At 39.2% G+C, this 24,206-nt stretch overlaps 5 protein-coding genes, 1 long non-coding RNA gene, 1 other non-coding gene and 1 pseudogene across 9 annotated transcripts; 4 read left to right on the top strand and 4 right to left on the bottom strand.

Moving 5' to 3' along the window:
* Positions 1 to 491: 491 nt before the first annotated feature.
* On the bottom strand, positions 492 to 5,231 carry LOC104715983 (cation/H(+) antiporter 2-like). The gene is made up of 5 exons (XM_019230115.2): positions 5,177 to 5,231; positions 4,861 to 5,081; positions 3,783 to 4,766; positions 2,778 to 3,709; positions 492 to 2,634 (listed from the first exon to the last, which is right to left on the bottom strand). The coding sequence occupies exons 1-5, from the start codon at positions 5,181 to 5,183 to the stop codon at positions 2,358 to 2,360; spliced, it is 2,421 nt and encodes an 806-aa protein (XP_019085660.2). The 5' UTR covers positions 5,184 to 5,231; the 3' UTR covers positions 492 to 2,357.
* Positions 553 to 2,267, top strand: LOC104714230 (organic cation/carnitine transporter 5). Its single transcript, XM_010431520.3, has one exon. The coding sequence runs from the start codon at positions 553 to 555 to the stop codon at positions 2,101 to 2,103; it is 1,551 nt and encodes a 516-aa protein (XP_010429822.2). The 3' UTR covers positions 2,104 to 2,267.
* A 269-nt stretch (positions 5,232 to 5,500) lies between the features above and the next one.
* Positions 5,501 to 7,094, top strand: LOC104714228 (uncharacterized). Its single transcript, XM_010431518.3, has 2 exons — positions 5,501 to 6,069; positions 6,672 to 7,094. The coding sequence occupies exons 1-2, from the start codon at positions 5,869 to 5,871 to the stop codon at positions 6,849 to 6,851; spliced, it is 381 nt and encodes a 126-aa protein (XP_010429820.1). The 5' UTR covers positions 5,501 to 5,868; the 3' UTR covers positions 6,852 to 7,094.
* LOC104714229 (E3 ubiquitin-protein ligase RGLG4) lies at positions 7,069 to 10,024 on the bottom strand. The gene is made up of 11 exons (XM_010431519.2): positions 9,421 to 10,024; positions 9,040 to 9,124; positions 8,815 to 8,955; positions 8,617 to 8,730; positions 8,444 to 8,541; positions 8,283 to 8,362; positions 8,081 to 8,186; positions 7,865 to 7,992; positions 7,633 to 7,750; positions 7,494 to 7,550; positions 7,069 to 7,386 (listed from the first exon to the last, which is right to left on the bottom strand). The coding sequence occupies exons 1-11, from the start codon at positions 9,622 to 9,624 to the stop codon at positions 7,303 to 7,305; spliced, it is 1,215 nt and encodes a 404-aa protein (XP_010429821.1). The 5' UTR covers positions 9,625 to 10,024; the 3' UTR covers positions 7,069 to 7,302.
* A 370-nt stretch (positions 10,025 to 10,394) lies between these two features.
* LOC147939329 (uncharacterized) lies at positions 10,395 to 10,929 on the bottom strand. The gene is made up of 2 exons (XR_015565027.1): positions 10,872 to 10,929; positions 10,395 to 10,773 (listed from the first exon to the last, which is right to left on the bottom strand). It is a non-coding gene; the product is annotated as an uncharacterized LOC147939329 (long non-coding RNA).
* Positions 10,930 to 11,333: 404 nt separating this feature from the next.
* TRNAV-AAC (transfer RNA valine (anticodon AAC)) lies at positions 11,334 to 11,407 on the bottom strand. Its single transcript has one exon. It is a non-coding gene; the product is annotated as a tRNA-Val (tRNA).
* Positions 11,408 to 12,570: 1,163 nt separating this feature from the next.
* On the top strand, positions 12,571 to 14,351 carry LOC104714226 (organic cation/carnitine transporter 2 pseudogene; annotated as a pseudogene). The gene has a single exon (XR_015565195.1). The product of XR_015565195.1 is annotated as an organic cation/carnitine transporter 2 pseudogene (transcript).
* Positions 14,352 to 14,973: 622 nt separating this feature from the next.
* Positions 14,974 to 24,134, top strand: LOC104714224 (protein FORGETTER 1). 2 transcript variants are annotated; one of them, XR_015566400.1, is made up of 32 exons: positions 14,974 to 15,858; positions 16,171 to 16,236; positions 16,327 to 16,500; positions 16,590 to 16,720; positions 16,907 to 16,983; positions 17,559 to 17,740; positions 17,904 to 17,981; positions 18,182 to 18,314; positions 18,567 to 18,627; positions 18,705 to 18,786; positions 19,073 to 19,201; positions 19,283 to 19,426; positions 19,541 to 19,640; positions 19,733 to 19,864; positions 20,210 to 20,280; positions 20,359 to 20,531; positions 20,622 to 20,715; positions 20,958 to 21,055; positions 21,149 to 21,284; positions 21,456 to 21,562; positions 21,671 to 21,770; positions 21,879 to 21,975; positions 22,060 to 22,180; positions 22,276 to 22,387; positions 22,496 to 22,619; positions 22,690 to 22,767; positions 22,852 to 22,970; positions 23,099 to 23,152; positions 23,235 to 23,337; positions 23,489 to 23,617; positions 23,701 to 23,812; positions 23,911 to 24,134. XR_015566400.1 is itself a non-coding variant. In XM_087466212.1 (32 exons), exons 1-32 carry the CDS (start codon positions 15,295 to 15,297, stop codon positions 23,940 to 23,942), a joined length of 3,909 nt encoding a protein of 1,302 aa, XP_087322338.1. In that variant the 5' UTR covers positions 15,007 to 15,294; the 3' UTR covers positions 23,943 to 24,134. The 2 variants fall into 2 exon arrangements, 1 of the variants encoding a protein (XP_087322338.1); XM_087466212.1 differs by having other exon boundaries at positions 15,007 to 15,858; positions 21,671 to 21,767; positions 21,880 to 21,975.
* Positions 24,135 to 24,206: the final 72 nt, after the last annotated feature.

Below are 24,206 nucleotides of genomic sequence, written 5' to 3'. Positions count from 1 at the left end.
TTGATAGTCACCTTGCTTACTCTTTGTATACTCAAAAATAATAATTCACATAATATCTTGGCGAGATGTTAAGACGCAAGTGGTCATGTCTCTCACCCATGCTCTGCAACAAGTGGAAACACAACGTACCTGTCGACGTGGGACACACGTGCGAGGTATAACAAACCGGGCTTTACAATTTGAGTCTGAGCTAACTTGATACTGGGCTTTACTTAATGGCCCAATTAATTTATAAGCAGAAGTGTCCATGGTTGGTAAGTCGCATGTACTTACATCAGCAAATATGTATTTTATTCATATAGTGCTTCAATTATTGGCTATTTAATACTTAAAGGGTGAAGGGCCACAAAGATACAAATCTTAAACAGTTGTTCGAAAAGACAAAATAAAATACAAATCTTAATCACTGATCAGATTTCTTGACCACACATTAAATGCGAGATGTTGGTTTTCAGATTATATAGGTGTCAAGTACCACCACTAGTTTGATTGTTTTAATTTTTGATGTAATAATTCTCACGACCTCAACAAGATCGATTGAAGTAAGCAACAATGGCGGATTCGTCAGCACCATTGTTGTTGACACACCTTGAAGAAGATGAAGACACTCCGTCGCCTCTGACTTTCGACAAGATCCTCGAAAAAAGCTTGTCTGATTTCGGATTCTCGCAGTTCTTACAGATAGTTCTTGTAGGGCTCGCCTTAACCTTCGATTCCCAGCAAATATTCATCACCGTCTTCACAGATGCATATCCTACGTGGCACTGTCTCGACCACACGATCTGCAATCCGGCAACTACCTATATCTGTAAGATTCCCCGGTCAGCTTGGGAATGGGACGACGACGGTTTCAAGGGTAAATCCGTCATTTCAGAGTTCGATCTCGAGTGCTCGAGCTCCTTTCTCAGAAGTCTACCTAGTTCAACTTTTTATGTGGGTTCTATAGTTGGAGGAATCTTCTTGGCTATGATCCCAGATGGTACCTTGGGACGGAAGCAACTTCTTTTTTTCTCCACTTTCGCAATGTCACTCACTGGAATCTTGATTTCTTTATCCTCCAACATATGGATCTACTCTTTCTTAAAGTTCGTGATCGGATTCGCCCGTTCCCAAACTGGTACATACGCGTTAGTTCTGATAAGTGAGCGGGTTTCCACTAAATGGAGACCGCGAGCTACTATGATTCCGTTTACTCTGTTTGTGTTAGGGTTCATGTCGCTGTCTGGAATCGCTTACCTTGTCCGACACGCTTCATGGAAAGTTCTCTATCTATGCACATCCGTTCCTGCAGGAATCCACTGTATTTTCATCTATCTCTTTGCCCTAGAGTCGCCTCGCTGGCTCCATTTGGAAGGGAAGAATGAAGAAGCCATTGAAGTGCTCAAAAAGATTTCACCTGCTAAGAGAGGTTACTTGGAAACCGCGTTTTCTAGGTTACCTCCAAAAGAAACACTAGAACAAACTTCAAGCTCTTCTATCAAGGACTTGTTCATCAGGAAATGGGCTTTTCGAAGAATCGTACTTGTTATGATCATAATGTTTGGGTTGGGAATGTCGTACTATGGAGTTCCATTAGCGGTTAGAGACATAAAAGTGAACATATATCTGAGCGAAGCCCTAAACGCAATGGTGGAGTTACCGACGTTTGTTATTACACCGATCTTGCTAGAGAAGTTTAGCAGGAGAAGCTCTGTGCTTGTAAATTGCTTAATTGGAGGTGCATCAGGAGTGTTCTGTTTCGTTATGAGCCTTTTGGGGAGAACAAAAATCGCTTTCGCTCTCGAACTCGGTTCTTTCTTTTGCGCTAGGATTGGATTCAATTTAATGGCGGTTTATATGGTTGAGCTATTCCCTACATGCGTGAGGAATAGCGCAACAACGATGCTTAGACAAGCGCTTGTGGTTGGAGGAGCTTGTTGTCCTATCATTGCTTCGGTTGGAAGAAATCTTCCGTCACTATCTTTTGCAGTTTTTGGATTTACGATGTCAGGTGTAGGGTTATTCGTTTTGCTTCTTCCTGAGACCAAAGGGTCAACTCTATGTGATACAATGGAAGCACAAGAGCAGAGAGACCAAGCCTTGAAGAGTAACCATAGTCCATAGTTGCTGAAAACAGAGTTTCAGAAACCTATATGTTCCTTTACTCAATTTCCATAAAAAAATTGTCACTGAACAGAACCATTTAATTCCGGTATACTGTTTAGCTCCGGTTAATCAAGCCATCTGTTGATTTTTCAGAGTAATTCATATGTGACATTCACCGACAATGGCATGTCTTAAAGTCTTGATAAGCTGAACTATTTCGGTTTCTGGTTTAGGTTTTGAAAATAAAATCTCCATTAACTAAGAAACGTTTGCTAATCATCTAAAAAGCTATCATGTGAATATCTTTGTCTTTGAACTACTAATACAGACGCATTTACATCTAAAGATGAAGCCAAGAAATCACCGACAGTTCCTAGCTCCGGACACTCTTCCCAATCTTTCATTCTCACCGTCATAGGACAATCTCCTTTGCTCTTTCCGACCACAAAGAGTGAATACATCTCTCCGATTTCTCTTAGAATCGTCAGCGTATGCGGTCCATTGCTCACACGCTTCTCTATGAACCCCACTTCTCCCGTCGTTACAAATCTGTTTTACAGTCAAAAAATAATATCAAAAGTCGTTTCTTTGATGGACAACGAAACAGAGTAGCGGCAGGAAACAGAGCTTTTATCAGAAACAGAGTACACACAAAACAGAGTAGTGACAAAAACAATGTATAAATAAGGTACCTGTTGTAGAATTCTTCTAAGAAGCTCCGATCTGTTTCTTGTTCAGTTTCATCCCTTCCCATAACATCCAAAAAAACCTCGTTATTATCTCGTGTTGTCGCATTTCCAACCGGAGTCTCTGCCTTTGAATCCTCGGACACGAACTGTATAACTGTGAGATGAATTAGGGCGTTGTTCGAAAGCCATTTGCATAGAGCAAGAGCCTCGCGATCATCCGGACCACCAAAGAACAATGCCGCAACGTGTTGTACCGAATCAAACCCGTGTGGCTGCTGAAATCCGGTTATGTTTCGGTCCACAAAAATACCGATCGAGCACGGAGCGTGCCTTAGAACATTCCGGTTCATCTGTCTGAAAAGTTCCCCATCGTTTGTAGTCTTCCCATCGATCCTCTGGTGTTTATGAAACGGAAGAAATACAATCGAAACTCGAAGATCCTCTGTTGCGTTACAGATCTCTGCGTGCATGTTAAGCATCTGCGTCACGAGTTTCACCTGTTGGATCATGATTTTGCTGTCTTTAGCAAACGAATCAATCGAATCGTTGATCTCCAAACCATCGTTGGTCCCGAATTCGTCATCTCCATTCGCATTGGCTCCATCTTCGTCGTGCTCATGATACATCAGTTCAGATTTTCTTTTCTTGGGAAGCGGTACAAGGTGCATAAGCAGAGGCGAGAACGGCTTCGAGGCTCCGCGAGAACCGCTCAAGGCCGAGACAAGAGAGATCGAACCGCGAGCTTGACGGGCTCCGTATACGCAGGATAAAACACGTAATTCCTCGTTGGTGTCGTGAGATTCAAGCGAAGTCTTCTCGTAAGCAAAGTCTTTCTCTCTTCCTTTAAGCAAGAAAGACGCCAGAACACCGCTTACTAGCGTCGTGATCACCAAAGCAGCCACCATCATATCATGGATTGTTGTGGTCCACCATTTCTACAGGTAGATTCAGACAAACAATGTCAGCAAATAACGATATATGAGACCCTAAAACATTATGTAGACGTACCTTTTCTTTATAGTTAGAGTCGAGAAGAAGAAGACCCACATGGCCTTTAACAGAGAGAATGGCGGGTAAGAAAAGCCAATGTTTCTTGGGGATCTTGAGGTACATACAAGCGCTTATTACACCAATAAATTTCCCAGCTAAGGTTACAATCACTATAATAACTAGACCGATGTAATAGCGTGTGGTTAACGCGATGATGCTGAATCTGAAGCCGATGTAACCAAAGTAAACCGGAAGAACAAACTCGTGGATCGGGTAACTAAGCCGTTGAATCAGCGTTCTGTGAGTCTTTCCTTGTCGCGGAAACATTATGCCAATGGCGAAAACCGAAACGGAGGAATTGACATCATAGGATTCGATGGTTATACCGATGATGAGAAGGAAGATGAAGAAAACCAAAGTTTCAGCCTTTGAGAGGTACTTCTCTTTAGGGTTCCTCTTTGGAAGCCATGGAGCTAAGAACCTGTTGAGCAAGATTAGGAATCCGGTCCCGAAAACAAATAGGACGAGATCACCTATCATAGATCCAGAGATGAACGCAATGATTACAGTGTAGAGAACGACGTCTGTTAATTCGATGAACAGCGCACATGAGATTGTTAGCCGTCCGATCTCAGATGTGTTTAGTTTCCAATCGGCGATTGAACGGAATACAACAGGAGATGCCGTGTTAGAGACGGAAATGAGAAGAACCAAAAAAAGCGTAAAGTAATCTTCTTTGATCTCAAACATAGGGATGAATAACCATAAGAAAGCGAAACTCAGGAGGCCGCACGCCAAGAATGAGCTGCAGGTTATCACTGCTGCTTTCTTGAAATTTCTTTTCATGAAATGTAGATCTACTTCAAGACCGATCAAGAACATGAAAGCTGTTCGCAAAGCGAACGAGAAGAAAGAGTAATAATCTGCTGCGTTTTTTTGGAGGAAGAATTCCTTCACTGTGGGTATTCTAGAGAGCAGAACAGGACTCAACACAATCCCAGCCTAAAAAACAAAAACAAAAAAAAAATTGTTAGAAATTTTCCACAGCCATAAAAATTGAGTGTTTCTTGTAACGCACGAAATAAAATATTCTTACGAGAATTTGGGCAACAGGACCAGCTTGGCCACAGGGTTTAAGAAGGAGATAGAACAACTGTGAGAAGACGAGAATGCAAGCCATTTGAATAAACAAGGTATTAAGGGGATTAAACAATGCATCTCCTTGAGGTAAGCAAAACAATAACTTTGGATCCATCTTCTTCTTCTTCTTGATTCGATGATCATGAGCATTCTTCAAACGTGATGATGAGAAGAAGACTAAGAAAGAAAGAAAAAAACGTTTGTTGGGGAAAAAAAAACTGAAACTGTTCTAAATCAAGAATATATAATTTAGAAAAAAAAAAACCAATTACTTGACATTTCGTTGGAGTTGATATGGGTTTACAATTACTTGACCATCCTTCAATTACTCTATGCCTCTATTTTTCTTCTTGAAAAGCGGATAAAGTTGACTGTAATCAACGAACTACCATTAAGAATAAATTGACCAATGGGTTGGTTATCATCCGGTCAATCAACAGAGATTTTACATTCTTTTTTCTCCTTTTATTTCTTTTCCCGCATTTTTATTCTGTTTTATCATATTTTGTAAATATGAGATGATATTATTGTCTGTGATAAAATGATAATATTTTCCAAACATATCACAGATGGTAGTAAAATAACACTATTGGATATTTCGCGTAAGTGAAATTCGTTACTAATATTTTCGGACATTATCACATATTTTTCTTTTTTCCGATCCAGAAATTAATATTTTCGCAAACCAAAAATACAGGGTTGTTCTGACACAAACACTAATCTAGAGTGCGTCTGACCTAACTAAAGAAACTAGAGGGGCTAAGATATAATATCAAAACTATTAGGGGTAAAATCCGAAAGGTAAGAGTATTTTGGGGTCCAGAAATAAATATATAGAAATATGGGAGGTTTTTTGCATATACGCAAAAGTGTCTACCTGTAATGTGTTGAGACCACGAAATCTAGAACCCTAGAAAACCCCCCGGCGAGAAAAAAAAACGGTGACTCGGAGAGAAGGAGAGAGATGTCGTTCATGTATGAGAAGAGCAACACATGGAGATGGCTAGTGATGAAGACGAGAGATTCCAGATCCTTCTTCTTCACGTTCGCTACTTTATGCGGTGTCATTCCCGGCGTGATTGGCTATGGTGTTATGCAGGTCACCAATTCCAGTAACCCAGAGCTCGAAGCTCGCCTCCGTAAATCCGCTCGCCCCGACACCCTCGTATGTATCTCTCCTATCTCTCTACCGAAGATCTTTCCTGATTGTTCCCTGTGATTTTGCTCTTCTCTTTAAACCATTTTTGGTTGGTCGTTGATGCGATTCCTGACCTGTTAAATGTATCCGTTAATCATCGGATCTCAAATAGGTGTGTTTGATGATAGAAACATGTAGTTGGTCTTCTTCTATTGAGGCTAATCGAAAGGCTAGAGATTCTTGAGCTTGATTGGTTACAATTTGTTCATACATAGTCTCTAGAGCTTACCTTGATGTGTGGAACTTTTCTTGGAGGATGAGTGGAACATCTTGATGATTGTTGTAATCTCGTGCTTATGTTATGTGAGAATCTTAAATCCATGGTTATCTGCTACTTTGCAAAGCTCCTATGGGATTGAGTCCCTAGAGTTGTTGTGGTGGATTGATGAGTTAGGCATTTTTGCAGGTTCTGTTTTTCTGTTCTTGCTCTGCTTCACAATGTCGATTCAGTTGAAGTTTAGTCGTATGTTAACCTTAGGCTGATTGTTAAACATGAACCGCTTTTGTGTTATGTAAAGCTTCAATCTTTTTTGTGTTATCATCTGCTGATGAACAAGACTTTTCTGCAGATGATGGGTAAAGTAAACCAAGAGAGGCTAGCTGAGTATCTCGGTGAGTTGAAACAGAAGCAGGATACAAACGACAGATACGTGGCTGCTCTAAGGGGAGAGACTCTTACCAGGAAGCCTTACCAAAGAATCCAACCAATGCCAAAGCTAGATGACACGGTGACAACCAAAGCTCAGTAAGGATGAATTCTTTGAAGAGTCTGTGTTAGTGGATGACCCTCACTTGAATCTTTCGTTCGTTGATGCAAAGATGGCATGTTTGTTACTGGCTGTAATGTTTTTTATTTTATTTTGTAACTAGCATCTAGCGAGACAGCTTTTGTGCTATGCCAACTGCTGCCACTTCAGTTACTACAAAACATTTTGCTATGATGAATAAAACTGTGTAAAACCCATATTTTGTACATTGCTTCTTCATTCTTACTTGTAAGGTTATTGTTTTACAGTACATACGAAATTGCATTGTACATGCTGATTGTGGAACATTGTCAGAGACAGTTGGCAAACCAAACTGTAGATTCTACAAAGGGGAAGGACAGTATGTGCAACCGTTTCTTATGTGCATAAATAAAGCTTGTCGGCGTTTATCACGTCTAACACCGTGCCCAGGAAGACAGTTTGTGGGCATTAATCATGTGTAAAGCCGTAGCCGGCTAGTGATCCGTACTCGGCAGATGGGACAACTCGATATTTTGGATCCGCAATCTCCACAAGTCTGCATAAGGAAATTGCTAAGGTAAGTTAAAAACTGGTTTATTCATGGATGGGAATGGGTTTGAGTTAACTTAAAGCAAACAGTTAAAATTCCTTGGTGAAACTAACCATGTGGCCGCAGCTGAAAGCCACGTCTTTTCGATTAGTCAGACAAATCGGGCAATTCTGTTAAACGGAATACCATATGAGTGAGACTGAAGTTGATTCGGCAAGTCAGAAAATTAGTAAAGTATGCAACTTATGAGACCTGGGTTTGTTCAGGTGATGCAGGTGATGCAGTTGATGGTAGTTCAGCATTAGTTAGAGGCGTGTACGGAATTGGTGGTGGTCTCGGAACTACTGTCTTAGCTGTGCCCGTCGGGTTCCTTTATAGGCAGGTGCAGAATTGGACAGGACCAGCAGAAGCAATTAGACAAACAAAAAAAAGCAATAAGACAAAAGTTATATTTATGTTGATAAGTGAAAACTTATGGAAGTACCCGAGTAAGCGGAGTTCGATGGCTGCTTGATACTGAAAGGGAATCTCCATAAGGGCAGCAAGAGCAAAGGCAGTTTCTTTGGAAGACTCTGGTGAGTTTCTCATCATGATCTCTGTGAAATTCACAAACTACGCATAGAGAAGAGAAGATAAAGATCAAGAAGATACTCGAAGCAGAGCATATAGATGGAAAATAACACAAAAACCGGGAAGGTACCTGAAAGTTGTCGAATTCACGCTTAGGGATCTTATCATCGAACTTCCTCATGTCTTCCCATGGTCCGTCTCCAACACCGACTAAAACAATCGATAAAGCATACGAGCTGTAGATCAAAAAAGGAGGTTCGAAAATGGCCTGTTTAGATTCCACAAAATATAGTTGCGAAAAATGAATAAAACTGAATCTGCATTTGTTTTACCTTGCATTTACAATAGCGTCGATGGTTGTTTTCTCTTGTTGACTGAGTTCTCCCTCGGCCATATCGGTACCTCTCGTTACCTTAGCATTCAGAATGTAGCCTTTTAAGTTTTGGTATCATACTTCGCTTACTTTTTTCTTTGTAAAGCTTTTTTAATTTACCTGTCCATCCGCGACGATCACAAGAACATGGAACTGTCCACCGTTCTTCTCCACAATGTCAACGGCAGCATCAATGAGCGGTCCATACGACGTTGGCCCTTTTGAACACGGAAGCTTGTGTGACTTGGTAATAAAAGCTATGGAAGGTATATTTTAGATTTTCAAAGAAAGACCTGAAAGACGCAAGACGGGTGCAATTCTCCTGTAACATGCTAAGACTTCTTCGAAGCCATGACATGGAGAATTGTCGCTATGGAAACCGAACACTTCCTCGTCGTGAGTTGTTGCTTGATAATGCAAGAAAACAGAGTTTCAGAAACAGAGATCGAAGATGGATATTTTCAAGGGAAAAACAAACAAAAAACACTCACAATCGCCAAAGCCGAAACAAGGGATGAGATTGTCTTCGTCGAAAGGAGCCAACGTTTGGCCGATTACAAAGGTGGCCTTTTCGTATGGATTTGGTGTTTCCCCGAGCGCGTGCAGACACTTTCCATCAAAAGAAGTTTTCCCTGAAACAGAACACGATAACCACACTTTTACATTTTTCCATCAAAAATATATGAAATTACTTTGTATTTATTGTAGCTACTTACCAGTCCACTCGTTGCTCTTAGTGAAATCAACTCCCAGAATGAGATTGGATGATTCAAGACCAGCTTCTCTTAGAGCTTTTGATACCTTTTAAACCCACCACACCATTCCATAATTATAACACTCAAGAACAAACGGTCCTCCTCACTAAATTTTTTTTTTTAAGACATTTTTTACATAAGTACTAGAAAATGTACCAAATCATTTTATGTCCCAATGTCAGCAAAAATGGAAAAGTAAAGAGAAAAATAAAAAATCATACGCCTCTTGTATTAGTCTTTTTGAAGAACATCAAAGGAGCAGAAACCATTGTGAACCAAAAGTCAAGTCAACACAAGAGAAAAAAAAGGAAAAAGGAAAAAAAAAAAAAAAAAAACAAGAACCTGGTCGAGGGAAGAGAAGCGATCAGGGATGAGAGCGTACTTCTTCTTGGCGGCGTTGGTCTTGTCGTCGGCAGTGGAGATTGAACTTGAAGCATCCGACGGTGATGGTTCATTAGATTGAGACGACGCCGTTCCTATACTCATACTCCGACTGCTTTTGCTTTTTCCACTTCCAAATCTCTTTAAGAAATTTCCCATAGTCATCTCCTTTCTTCTTCTTCGAATTCAGAAAATATGTTTTTTTCTTGATAATGATAGAATCTTTTTTTTTGTTTTCGTCCTTTGCTTGGAATATTTAAAGAAGACTACTCTTCAAGACACCCAATAAAACATTTATTGCTTCACTGTCTTAATTTAGTTTTATTTATTTTCATCTCTACGCGGCTACAATCATTATTTTTTTTGTTATGTCAACCACTCACTCTAATTGTTATCTAGTTTTTACGCGGCCAGATGGGGACTTCATATTTTACTATAGACCCTCATGAGTACCGAAACCTAGAAAAAATGAAACTATATATTATTGTACACTGAAGATCTTATGAGATGGATATAAATATATCATTCATTCAAAAAAGAATGACTTTGTGATGGAGATGTAATTAGAAAAAGAATGACTTTGTGAACAAAGATGGAATTAGATACTCTCTTATTATATGCTAATCTCAGCTTCCAAGTTTAATATCTCCATTTTTGCACTCCACCCGTTTCTTGAAGCTTACTTTACCGAAATTAAACGGCGGGACAATACTGGGCTGGGCCTTTTATGTACGTTTATGGTCTGATTCCTTTTTTTTTTTTAACAACGTTATGGGCTGATTCATTCATGAAATGTTTATGGTTCAGTTCAGAGACCAACGAAACAAACGACAACATCACGAAAACTAATTCAAATTTAATCCATACATGACATAACAATAAATGATTAAATGCGGTGCGGTTAATGTGGAAAACAGACTACAGAGCAAAACGAATTGAACAAAACCGTACCTCTGTTCTTCTTATTTTATAGGGATTTAAATAGCTAAACTCAAAAACAACTGCACCTCCTTATCTTATAAGGAGGATTTTTTACAAGTAAGAAACATGAAAGAACAATTCAACAGGAGGAATGGTCCAGTCGAACCCTTGGAGAAGCCTACCCAACAACGTAACAATCATCGAGGTTCCAAGCTTCGCTCCAACGCAGCCGCGCCTACCAGTTCCAAATGAAACAAGTCGTAAGTCTGGTTCAGTCAACACCACTTCGTTGCCGGTTATGTGACGCTCGGGCCTGTAGATGAGTGGCTCATCCCATGTCTTAGGCCTTAGGGTTTCGACCAACACCAGGACGACTCACTAGAATATGACTGCCTGCGACATGAATATTTACACTGAATTAAATAAACAATCGAATAATTACAAAATTAATTGAAGGAGTGATGGATAATAAAAAAAATGTGTATACTAACGCGTGTCATCTATAAGAACTACCGTGGTGACTTGGAGATGGCAATCACTTATCTATCTGGTTCCAGATGTGGGGGGTCGAAAGAAACTTTGTTCTCAGCCCATAAATTCCATCATGGCCCAACAAGTATTAAGGAATGGGCACGTGTCCCCACATAATCAATTTGTTTTTTTTTCTTTTTTTTTTTTGTCGTCAATCAATTTGTATTCGGACAATTTTATTGATCTTTGCCCTATACCAAAGAAAATAAAATAAACCAAAACAGTGTATAATCACATCACATGTGTATGGACGAAAAGAAAACAAAAGTTTTTAAAATAAAAGGTTCCACTTCCACACTTGCTTTATCTATCGTATATTTTGTTTCGTCAGTAACTGTTTTTGCTAACTTTTTTTTTTTTTTTCGTAACTTGATTCTTCTTTCTTTTTTGGTGTCTGTGCTAATAAAAAAAAAACTTGAGAATGGCTTCGCCCGGGTTCGAACCGGAGACCTTCAGTGTGTTAGACTGACGTGATAACCAACTACACCACGAAACCTTTTTGCCAAAATCTTCTCATAACTTATTTTATCACTGTTATTCTTTTTTTTGTACTACTTTTTAATTGAGATCAGTAGTTAACTAAACAGTGCGTTTGCGATTGTATAAACAGAATCGACTTTTCTTGTTTGCATGTCGATGTCGTCGAGAGTCTTCGCGTCGATCCAAGTGTGATTATTTGATTTATTGATGTGACTTGGCCTCACTGGTCACTGCCATGGCCACGTTACGATCGTGGTTATACTTTTATCATATTGGATGGGTTTTTGTCACCAAAAATAAAAGAGATAAGGGGAATACGAATATAATTTCGTCTCGCTACGAGACATCGATCAAACGGACAAACGGGTTAGTCAGACAGAAGATTTGCTTTGAGTGAAGTAGAACTCTTGTTTGTTTTTTTTTTTTTTTAATTATAATAGAACAACAAATAAATGTAGAAAGAAAAATATAGTCAACGCCTAATTATGTATAGTCAATATTCCAAAGGTCTACAAATTTACCCAAAACTATATGTTATGAACTTATGATACTCTTGAGACTTTAAACGCTACAATTGATTATATAATATGGGAAAACATTTCGTGGATGTTGTTGATGAACAAAAAGAAAATATCCTGGATATACCCAAAAGAGATAACAATATACCATGAGTCACAGAAAGGGCTGATATAAATAAAAAGTTTGACCCCATGAAAAGATAAAATCAGAAGAAAAAAAAGTGAATTAGATATTTTTTCATTCTGCCTAAAAAAAGAAGAAGATATTGTCATTCTTAATGGTAGTAACGTTGGCATAATTATCCACAAAATAATAATGTCATCGTCATCACTCTCTAAATCGCCACATATATTAAAAAAAATATAAAAAAAAATTTGGTGATGAATGTACAAATTTACATAGGTAACGTAACGTATGCAAAGCGAAAATACTACATGCATGTCTGTTTTTGCCAAAATTTGTCTAGTTAGAAGTTGTTACGCATTAAAATTAATTTAACACAGAAATCTTAATTTTTTTTTTACATGAGTTTATATTGCCATATGTCCATATTGAGGTCAAGAACTTAATGGCTAGACATGAAACACTTTTTTAAAAACACTGTATACAATTTACACCGCATTTTATTGCCATGTGGAAAAGTCAAAACATTTCGTGATTTCCTATTATAAAAGAGGACGGAAGACTCGCCGTTTCAAATGCTGCTACCACAAGACAACAAACAACAACAACAAAAAAGAAAAAAATAGAGGGAGAAAACTGTCGTAGGTGCAACATGGCTGAAACAACTCAGCGGCTACTGAACGATTCGAACTCGCCACCACCGAGATCTCTCGACGACACCATCGAGAGATACATAGGAAGCTTTGGGTGGGCTCAGTTTCTTCAAGCGGCTTTAGTCTCATTCTCCGGCGTCTTCGACGCTCAACAAACTTTCATCTCTGTCTTCACAGACTCGGAACCCACGTGGCACTGCACCGACTCGAACTCGATCTGCCACGAAGCCATCTCCAACATCTGTATCCTCCCCAAAACCGCATGGTCTTGGGATTTCCCTCGTCACGTCTCTGTTATATCCGAATGGAATCTCCAATGCGCCGGCTCGTTCGTCAAAGGCTTACCGGAGAGTTCTTTCTTCGTCGGATGTTTAATCGGAGGTTTGGTTCTCTCAACACTTGCTGATTCTTCCTTGGGTCGTAAAAGCATGCTGTTTCTGTCGTGTCTCGTGATGGCGATATCAACGATGCTAACGGTTTTCTCACCCAACATTTGGGTTTACGCTGTTCTTCGATTCGTTAACGGGTTTGGTCGGGCGACGATAGGGACGTGTGCGCTTGTTCTTTCGACTGAATTGGTTGGGAAGAAATGGCGAGGACGAGTCGGAATCATGAGCTTTTTCGGATTCATGCTTGGTTTCTTGTCTCTTCCGTTGATGGCTTACATAAACAGAGGAAGCTCGTGGAGGATCCTCTACATATGGACGTCTGTTCCGACAATAGTCTACTGCGTTCTTGTTCGGTTTTTTGTATGTGAGTCTCCAAGGTGGCTCTTCGTTAGAGGTCGTAGAGAAGAAGCTATTTCGATTCTCAAAAGGGTTGCTTCGATTCCGTCGTCTACTGATGTAAACATTGGTGGTGCAATATCCATGAGCTTTTCGAGCTTACCATTCGAAGAGGAGGAGGAGGAGAAGCCTAGTAATGTTAGCATCTTCACGACCATGAAGGTGTTGGTGGAGAAGAGATGGGCGCTTAAGAGACTATCCGCGGTAATGGCCATTGCGTTCGGTATTGGTTTGGTCTATTACGGGATGCCTTTAGCGTTATCAAATCTCGATTTCAACATCTATTTAAGTGCCGCGTTTAATGCGTTGATGGATTTACCGGCGAACCTCATCACGCTTTTCCTCGTCGATAAACTCAGCAGGAGAAACGCGCTTATCGGATTTACGGCGTTAGGAGGGATCTCTAGCGTTCTCATATTTGCGTTACAGAATATGAGAATCAGGAACCACGGGGCGTTACAATTGGCATTAGAGCTAATTTCTTACTTTAGCGCGTGTTCGGCTTTTAACATGGAGATGATCTACACAATCGAGTTGTTTCCGACGTGTGTGAGAAACTCAGCTATTGCAATGGCTAGGCAGGCGTTGGTGCTTGGAGGGGTTTTCAGCCCTATCATGGTAGCGGCTGGTCGGAAAAACGGGTTTTGGTCGTTTGGATTGTTCGGTCTTGCTATAGGTTTTATGGGGTTGTTTGCGGTGGGATTGCCAGAGACTAGAGGGAGTGTTCTATGCGACACTATGGACGAGGAAGAGTGCAAAGATCAGCGGAGCAAAAACGATATCACCGATAGGGTGATTGTTGCATGATATGATATGTAAACTTATTATATTAATGTAGAATCAAATATTAATCACGTGATTATCAATTTTGTTTATCTAACTTTAAGCTCAATGACATTACACCAATACCTAGGACATTTATTTTTTTAGTTGTTCAACAATTTCTTTACCAAAGGATCCAATCTCATTCTACAGCATAAAATTGCTAACTGTATAGAAGTAATTAATTTGTATAGAGAATTTGTGTCATCCTATATATACGCAAATCATCGTTCCAGTCCTAAGGTACTAGTATCAATTATTGGGGTTGGTGGTTATAGTGAATGAGAAGAATGAACCATACAATGCCTGGTAGGTAACGCATTCATTGGGTTCGGTATAAATAAGTGGCATCAATCTTATAAATGAAGAGGCAATAACCTTTTGTGCTTAAGACTCTTAATAAGACCGTTCCTAAATGTTTTGACGCAAATCGTTTTGTAAACTTTTGCAAAACCAAGTACCTATTAGTTAAAAAGATGGCTTTGTAGTAATCTAGAAGCAGCCCTTTGTAGTGGTGCTTGGCCCAACTCAGAAGTAGTCTCGTAAGTTAGAAACCCAAAACGTATGTAAAATATGGTCATATTGATAAGATTAAAAGCCCAAACAAAAATAACAAACGATGAGCTGGCAAGTCACGTGGTCCATCAACCGCATCACTTCCCAATTCCCATTACCCAACCGGGTTACGGAGGTGGTTTTGTTTCTTCCCCTTCGACTCATTGGTAAATTAGATGAACCAAAAAAAAAAAATAACAAAAGAAAAAAGGAAAATAAAAGGGAGAAAATCTGAAACAATAAAAAAAAAAACGAGAAGGGAAAAAAAAAAAAAAAGGAGTCGAAGAAGAAGAAGAAGAACCTTTCGCGCTCTGACGAAATTCATTTACTTACACTGAATTTGATACTTTCTTCTTCTTCCTCTCTCAATCATCTCTCTCCCCCTCTCCTCAACGCCCACAAGATCCCTTCACGGATCTCTCCAAGAAATCAATCGCCGCGGGTTCATGACTCAGTCGCCTATTCAACCGCCTCCGCCGCTTCCTCCTCCGCCGCATTCCGCCGCCGCCGTTGGTGTATTAAGAGGCGATGTTCAGGTTCGTTGCGCTGGCTGTCGCGTGATTCTAAGGGTGAAGACCGGCGTTGTTGAGTTCTCTTGTCCCACTTGTCAACTTCCCCAAATGTTGCCGCCGGAGCTTCTTTCTAGGGCACGGCCGCAGTTTCCGCAGTCTCAACAACCACCTCAACCGCCTCAACCGCAGCCGATTCAGACGCTTCCGCCTCCGATTCAACAGCAGCTTAAGCCTCCTCCTCTTAATTTACCTAGGCCTCCCGTTCCGGCTCACGGAATCGATCCGACCAAGATGCAATTGCCTTGCGCTAACTGTCAGGCTATCCTCAATGTGCCACATGGGCTCACTCGCTTCTCTTGTCCGCAGTGCCATGTCGAGCTCGCTGTTGATGTCTCCAAGCTTAATCGTTCTTTAACTGCTCCTCATTCTCATCCTAATCTTCCTACTCCTGCTGCCCCGCCCGTTCCTCCTCCGCCTCCACCCGAAGAAGTCAATGAGGTTTTCTTTTCTTATCATTTTTTATCGTTACATAGATTGTGTTGTTGGTTGTTTTACGTATGAGTTAATAAGTAATGTTTCAGTTCTAGTTTCTGGTGATAGAATTGTGGATCTGACACTCTCTGGCAATGGTGTTTGAGTATATTTTTATCTTTATACTTTGAGACTCGGACTTGTTGGTCGAAGAATAGTGTTGGATTCATAACTAACTTTACATGTCAAGCTTCCTTCTTCATCCGTGTCATGTTGGGATCATAATGTTATGGTGGATATATACTAATTGTCCTCGCTGTATCGCTGGCCCAAAACTAGGAAGCTATTGAAGTGGAGAGAGAAGAAGATGAAGGTGGAACGGCAGGAGAAACATTTATGGATTATGTGAGTGACTCATCTTGATCACTCGTTCTGGTCATCTTTTCGTCATATTAAGGTTTTTGATGATACTAATTTGTGTTTTTACTTGTGAAGCGTCCTCCAAAACTTTCAATCGGACCTCCTCATCCTGATCCAATTGTGGAGACATCATCTCTATCTGCAGTGCAACCCCCAGAGCCCACTTACGATCTCAAAATCAAGGAAGAGCTCGAAAGGTCAAAGGCTTTATCGTGCTTGCAGATTGAGACATTAGTTTACGCTTGTCAGGTTGCTTTTAAATGGCATAAAGTTTGGTTAATGGCTTCAAACGTGTCTTGTACTTGTATGACAATGATGGTTTTTTTTTTTAATTATAGAGGCATCTCCAGCACCTTGCTGATGGTACCAGAGCAGGCTTTTTTGTTGGAGATGGTGCTGGTGTGGGGAAAGGGCGAACAATTGCAGGGTTGATTTGGGAAAACTGGAAACATGGGAGGAAAAAAGCTTTGTAAGTCTTGTAGAAAGATACTGCCGCACCAATTGTATCCTTGATAAGATGTTGATAAATCAATTCAATCTGCTTATGATTATACTACATTTGCATACTTGTGTCTACAGTGTCCCTTAGATAACTTAAAGTAGGATGAGATAACTTCTTATTATATTTGCTCTTTTTCCTCTATGATTTACATAGGTGGATTTCTATTGGCTCAGACTTGAAGTATGATGCAAGAAGAGACTTGGATGATGTGGGTGCCACATCCGTTGGAGGTATTATCTTGATTTGGCTGTAAATTAAGTTTGTAATTTGCGTATTTTCTTGGGTCACAAGTTCTTCGTATGTTTTACATATAGCTTGTGATATAAACTTTTTTTCGGGCTCATGGTTGAATAGAAATTTTTGAAAGTGGATGGTATAGAGTAGACTAGATCAGAACAAAATTCTGATTTTGCTGAATACATAACTTGAGTCATGCTGTAATATTAAGATATGGAGTATAGATGTATTTATAGAGAACTTATATACTTTACTGATAAAGGTAAAGGGTCTCTGAACTCTGTTTTATGGTGTCTTCATGCGTAGATAGCTGATATTTGTGCAGTTCTTGAAAATTTCAGTTATATTAAAGTTGGACTGTAACTTTAGAGTAGTCCAATTGGATTTGTGATTCTCAGTCTCGTTAATCTCTTATTTGTTTTGAGCCTTGAAATTTTATAGAATATTAAGACATGGATAAATACGGAACCATGTCGACGGATAAGTTCAGTCAAGTGAATAAATGTCCAGTCTGGTGATCATTTCTGTGTTCTGTCTACAACTAAATAACGATATATTTTACGTGCAGTAAATCCTTTGAACAAGCTACCTTATTCGAAGCTTGACTCAAAAAATGTCGGTGTTAAAGAAGGAGTGGTATTCTTGACATACAATAGCCTCATTGCTTCCTCTGAGAAGGGCCGTTCTCGTTTACAGCAGCTTGTTCAATGGTGTGGACCAGAATTTGATGGTCTCTTAATTTTTGATGAGGTAGCAATTCCATGTTTTAATGTATATTAAATTCCATGAACAATGTGAGCATGAACTGTCGTGTTAGATTGCTTGATCACTGGTTCTATCAATTTTGAGCCAAGATCTATCATTATAACGTTATCGTTATGCAGCTACTATTTTTTATCATTTTCTTTTGTAGTGCCATAAAGCGAAAAATTTGGTACCTGAAGCTGGGAGTCAGCCGACACGCATCGGGCAGGCAGTTGTTGACATTCAGGTCTGCTACTTGAAACTGAATGCTGACTTCACTATTCTCATCAATGTTGCTTTCAATATTGCTCTTGGCTATGAAGAGTGAGAGATTCGATATATCGATTTGTCTTTTTGGAGTGTACTTCTTCTCAGTTGCAGATAATATAGTTTAACTGTGGTTAGTCTCTTTTAGTTGACTCTAAATAATGAATTTTGGAAATGCAGGATAAGATCCCCCAAGCACGTGTTCTTTATTGCTCTGCTACTGGTGCATCAGAACCACGAAACATGGGTTATATGGTCAGGCTTGGTCTTTGGGGAGCTGGAACAAGTTTCAGTGATTTTAACAAATTTTTAGGTTTGTTTTCTTTTCTATCCACTGTTGAATATATTGTTGTGGCATTTGAATTAGTACGTTCTATTTCTCTTTATGTAAATTATTTAAATGTCAAGTTTTAACTTCTGTCTAGAGCATATACAAAATATTCCATTAAATGAGTTTAATTAATTTGACCGCATTCACTGAATTCTAATAGTTACTTTGCTTCTCTTACCTCTGCTTTATGCACTGCAAAACTTGGAATGGAACTTTAACAGAACCCTTGTGCAGGTGCCCTTGATAAAGGTGGGACGGGAGCGTTGGAATTGGTTGCAATGGACATGAAAGCGAGGTTTTACAAGCCTGTGTCATACTTCTTAGCCATTCGCATTGCTTATAATTTATTCTAACATCCCTTCTATGTAATAGGGGGATGTATGTATGCCGAACCCTGAGCTACAAAGGGGCTGAGTTTGAGATTGTTGAAGCTCGTTTAGAAGAAGGAATGGAGGTAAATTGTCTTCTATTTACTATTATATTGCTTGAAAGCTTCTCAGAAAGTAATTGACTATCTAGCTCTATTATCAAGTAAATGCCATATAGTTTGAACCAAGCTCTTACATTAATTTCAGCAGGCTTTATTGTGATAATAAAGTTCCAATTGTGTTTTGGTACTTTTTGGCAAGCAAGTTCATTATTTAGAGTATTCATTATTATGGTAGTTTAGACTTTAGAGATTCTTGTCGAAAAATTAAAAAGCAGGGTTTTTGTGCTGTATTACTTGCTTTCTTCTGTAGGCAATGTACAATAAGTCTGCAGAATTTTGGGCAGAGCTACGGATAGAGTTATTGTCAGCAAGTGCTTTTCTCCCTAACGAGAAACCAAATTCTAGTCAGTTGTGGAGATTATACTGGTCAAGCCACCAGGTATAACCTTATCAGAGAAAATAATTAGACGGTGTTATTACTATTGTTGGTTGATCGATCTCTTTCTGTTTATTACTGCAGCGTTTCTTTAGACACTTATGTATGTCAGCTAAAGTCCCTGTAACTGTGAGATTAGCGAAGAAAGCCTTGTCGACAAACAAGTGTGTGGTTATTGGCCTTCAGAGTACCGGAGAGGCTCGAACCGAAGAGGCTGTAACTAAATATGTGTGTTTCTCCTCATACTACTTTTGGAAAACAATATTAAGTATCCTCTTATGATTCCGTCTAAGCAGTATTTGCATGATTGATAGTCTTTCCCCCCTTTTTTTCTTGCCATAGGGTCTTGAGCTTGATGATTTTGTCTCGGGACCTCGAGAGCTCTTGTTAAAATTTGTCGAAGAGAATTATCCTTTGCCCGAGGAGCCTGAACCTCTGTCAGGTAACTTAATTCTCTCTGTAAGAATTTTTGCTTTTAAATCCCTGGTGGCTTTTTATATCCTGTTCATAGTATGCCTCTTTGAACCTTTACAGAGGATGATAGTGTTAAAGAACTTCAGAGGAAGAGACATTCAGCTTCACCTGGTGTTTCAATTAGAGGAAGAGTAAGAAAGATGGCAAAGTGGAAACCAGATAGTGATGATGAAAGTGATTTGGAGTCTGAAGGTGGGTTTCCTAGTGAAAAATGTCTTCTGGTACCTACTGAACAGACACAATCTTGATGCCTAGGCTGTAGTGACAAAAGTATAAGATGGGCAGTTTTGAATTTAGTTCTTTAAGCACTGCAAAACGTATCTATTAAGCTGGAAATCTACGTAGCAGTTAATAAGCTTATTAACTTTTCCCTTATGTGTTACAGTAGATCTCCGTAATTGGAAATTGCTTTGTAACGCATTATCCTCAGATCTCCTAGTTGCTGTATTTGCATCGTACTGGCTATTTCTTTAATAAATCGAATCTTATATCCTCAACGTGCGTACATTCTCCTAATTAGTAGTGTTTTTAATGCAGCTGAGTCTGCTGACGATTCTAATGATTCTGATGATGAGTTCCAGATATGTCAGATATGCAGTGGGGAAGATGTACGTTGCTTTAACTTAGATAGCTTGATTTCTGTTAAGGTTACGTGATTCTAATAACTTATTTTGTAATGAAACTAGGAAAGGAAGAAGTTGCTCCATTGTTCTGAATGTGACAAGCTTTTTCATCCGGACTGTGTGGTTCCTCCAGTTACAGACTTGCCATCTGAAGCGTGGATATGCTATTCTTGCAAGGAAAAGACAGAGGAGTACATTCAAGCAAGACGTCTCTACATTGCGGAATTGCAGAAAAGGTCTATACACTGGATTAGCAACATGTGTCTCGTATAGAGCAAAGTATTAGATTCTTTTTGAGAATGGTTATCCATTTTGTTTCTTCTTAGGTATGAAGCAGCGTTGGAACGAAAATTAAAGATCATAGAGATTATCCGTGCCCTGAATCTTCCAAACAATCCTTTAGATGACATTGTCGATCAGGTAACCATCATCAATACATGTCTGTTATTTCTAATGTATGAAGCAGCTCATGGTTATACATGAGTCTCCTCTCTTCTTATGGTATAACGCTAGCCGTATCTATGAATCATTTATTCAAGTTTTGGCTTCTAGGGGTGCGTTGATTATAGTATGATTCCAAGGCTTAATTTTTTTTGGTTAAATTAACTTCGGAAACTTCATAATGTGCCTAAACTGTTGCTGCTGTTTTTGTCTAATGCAAGCTTGGAGGCCCTGACAAAGTTGCAGAAATAACAGGCAGGCGAGGTATGCTTGTAAGAGCATCTAATGGGAAAGGCGTTACGTATCAAGCAAGAAACACGTAAGCTTTAAAACTCTCTATCCAATTCTTTTAGTACTTTATTTTACTCAGCACTAGCAATTTACTTTTCATCCTTGTGTTTCTTGGCTCTAGAAAGGATATCACAATGGAAATGGTCAACATGAACGAGAAACAACTATTTATGGATGGTAAAAAGTTTGTTGCCATTATTTCTGAAGCTGGTTCAGCTGGTGTTTCGTTACAAGCAGATAGAAGGGCAATAAATCAGGTGTGTCGAGTTTATTAGTTCTCTTACTAAATAAGATTTTGTCTTTCTGCGTATTTGTATTGTTCTGTAGATCTAAGTATTTGTCAAAGATGGCCTTAAAGGACTTGACGTTTCAGCTTCTGGTGTATTAGTTGATTTGAATTCTTTTTTTTTTTTTGTATTTGTCTGCAGAAAAGAAGGGTTCACTTGACTTTAGAGCTTCCCTGGAGTGCTGATCGTGCAATTCAACAATTTGGAAGAACTCACCGGTCGAATCAGACATCGGCTCCTGAATATAGGTTGAATGACAGTGTTTGCGTGTTTGATTTTCTATCCGTCAAATTGCAAAAGTTCTTGCTACCAGTATGTTGTTGAAGTTGATAAATTCTTTATTTTGGCCCTGTCAGGTTACTCTTCACAAATCTCGGTGGGGAACGCCGCTTTGCCTCTATAGTTGCAAAGAGACTAGAAACTCTTGGTGCTTTAACACAGGGAGACCGCAGGAAAGTCATGCTCCTCTCTAAACTATTTCTAAGTTGCTGGTCTTTTTTGGCTTGTTATAGCTTAAAACCTTGCCAAGTGTTTTGTCTCAAAGTATGGTGTGGTGTATTGCAGGGCTGGGCCATCCGGGCCTTCTTTGAGTGCCTACAATTATGATAGCAACTTTGGTAAAAAGTCCTTGATGGTGATGTATAGAGGAATTATGGAGCAGGTCTTCCTCATTAATTTTGCTTCTTTAATATTTAGGAACTGTGATAATGGATAATGCGTTAAATTATTATGGCTTAATTTTCAGGAGAAACTACCTGTTGTTCCTCCTGGATGCTCGGTTGATGAACCCGAAACAATTAAAGAGTTTTTGACCAAAGCAAGGGCTGCCCTTGTTGCGGTTGGAATTGTTAGGGACAGTGTTCTAGGTAAGCTTTTCTCGTAAGTTCACTTTTTTCGTGCTGAATTCTAATTCTATTTCTAGTAATCTCGTTTTTACTTTACTTCATCAATGATGATACAGCCAATGGGAAAGATGTTGGAAAGTTTTCAGGACGCATTATTGATTCTGACATGCATGATGTTGGACGATTTCTGAATCGCCTCTTGGGATTGCCACCTGATATCCAGAATAGGTATTATTATGAGTCAAATGGAAATTTACGCTTTGCACTATTTAACTTACCTTCCCTTTTACAAAACATCTTCCGTTCGTTTTAACGCTTTCTGCTTGTACTATGCAGGTTGTTTGAATTGTTTACTAGTATATTAGACGTTCTTGTACATAATGCTCGGATCGAAGGAAGTTTTGATTCAGGAATTGTGGATATGAAAGCTAATAGTGTTGAGCTGCTGAGCACTCCAAAGGTTGATAATTTATCTTGCTTGATTAGTGGTTCTTAGTGTATTTGTGCTATTAATATATTGATTTTTTCAGACCGTCCATGTTGATCAAATGTCTGGTGCCTCAACTATGCTCTTTACTTTCACTCTGGATCGTGGTGTTACATGGGAGGTACTTCACTAACTTTCACTCTTGGTAAAATTAGTTGTATTTCACTTACAATAAATCAAAAGCTTGATTTGATCTGTGTCCCAGTCTGCAAGTTCAATGCTAGAGGGGAAGAGAAGGGACGGACTTGGTTCTGCTAATGATGGCTTTTATGAATCTAAAAGGGAATGGTTAGGAAAACGACACTTCATATTAGCATTTGAGAGGTAAATCATCATCCTCGCTAATCTTTGGATATTTACTTGTCCAAATGTGAACCTTTAAATCATACAAATATTAAAATATCAAGAAAAGTATCAAAATCTCATTGCTGGGGTTTATCTTGGATTTCTAGTGCGGCTTCCGGGTTGTTTAAGATTGTTCGTCCTGCTGTAGGAGAGTCAATCAGGTATGTACACCGTTGGCAGAACCTTTACATTTCATATTTCTGACTTAGAAACTGGTCTTAACTGTTGTTTTATTCTTTCCAGGGAGATGTCTCTTTCAGAGTTGAAAACTAAATACCGAAAACTCTCTTCTCTGGAGAAGGCTCGGACTGGTTGGGAAGACGAGTACGAAATTTCTTCTAAACAGGTATGCTTCCTCAATTTCAGAATACATAGAACCGAAGCAGGAAAGATTACCACAGAATCATCCTGGCGTGTCAAAGTTTAAGCGTCATGGCTCATAAGTCATTTTGATTGATAAAGTGTTGTGCACTAAATGAGTTTCTATCTGAGTACAGTGTATGCATGGACCCAAGTGTAAGCTGGGCGAGTATTGCACAGTTGGGCGAAGAATACAGGAAGTAAACGTTGTGGGTGGCCTCATTCTTCCAATCTGGGGAACCATAGAGAAAGCTCTCTCGAAACAAGTAAAAATAACCTTCTCAAAAATTTCTGAGACTCTCTTTCACTGTTGGCATTGAAACTTAAACTGTATTTGGATCTTTTGCAGTCCCGTCATAGCCACAAGAGAGTTCGAGTTATACGCATAGAGACTACGACGGACAATCAGCGGATAGTTGGCCTCTCTATACCTAATGCAGCTGTTGAAACTGTTTTACAAGGTATTGCAATCTTTTTTTATGGCTAAATTCGACAAGAAATATAGTATTGATTATTTTTGACGATTGTAGCTTAATGTCGTTTTGTTTTGTTTTTACAGATTTAGCATGGGTTCAAGAGATTGATGATTAAGACAGTAACATTATTTATCAGAACAGAAACCCTCCCCAACCAAGTTTCGCATGCCTATTTGTATTTTCTTTATTTAAAAGAAAGAGAGGAAAAAGATACCTGACTTTCATTTTTGTGTATATCACATGACAAATTTGGAAGAAGATACATAGATGTAATATTATTATGAATTAACAAGATTCATTCCTATGATTCGTTTTTCTCAAAGGTGTGCAGAAATCAGAATACACAGAATATCAACAAGAAAAGAATAACAACAAAATA

This window comes from Camelina sativa, chromosome 9 (assembly GCF_030686135.1).
Source record: "Camelina sativa cultivar CO46 ecotype springtype chromosome 9, ASM3068613v1".
NCBI classification, from domain to species: Eukaryota; Viridiplantae; Streptophyta; class Magnoliopsida; order Brassicales; family Brassicaceae; genus Camelina; species Camelina sativa.
The sequence above is the reverse complement of the archived record's forward strand: the minus strand, read 5'-3'. Positions and strand labels throughout refer to the sequence as shown.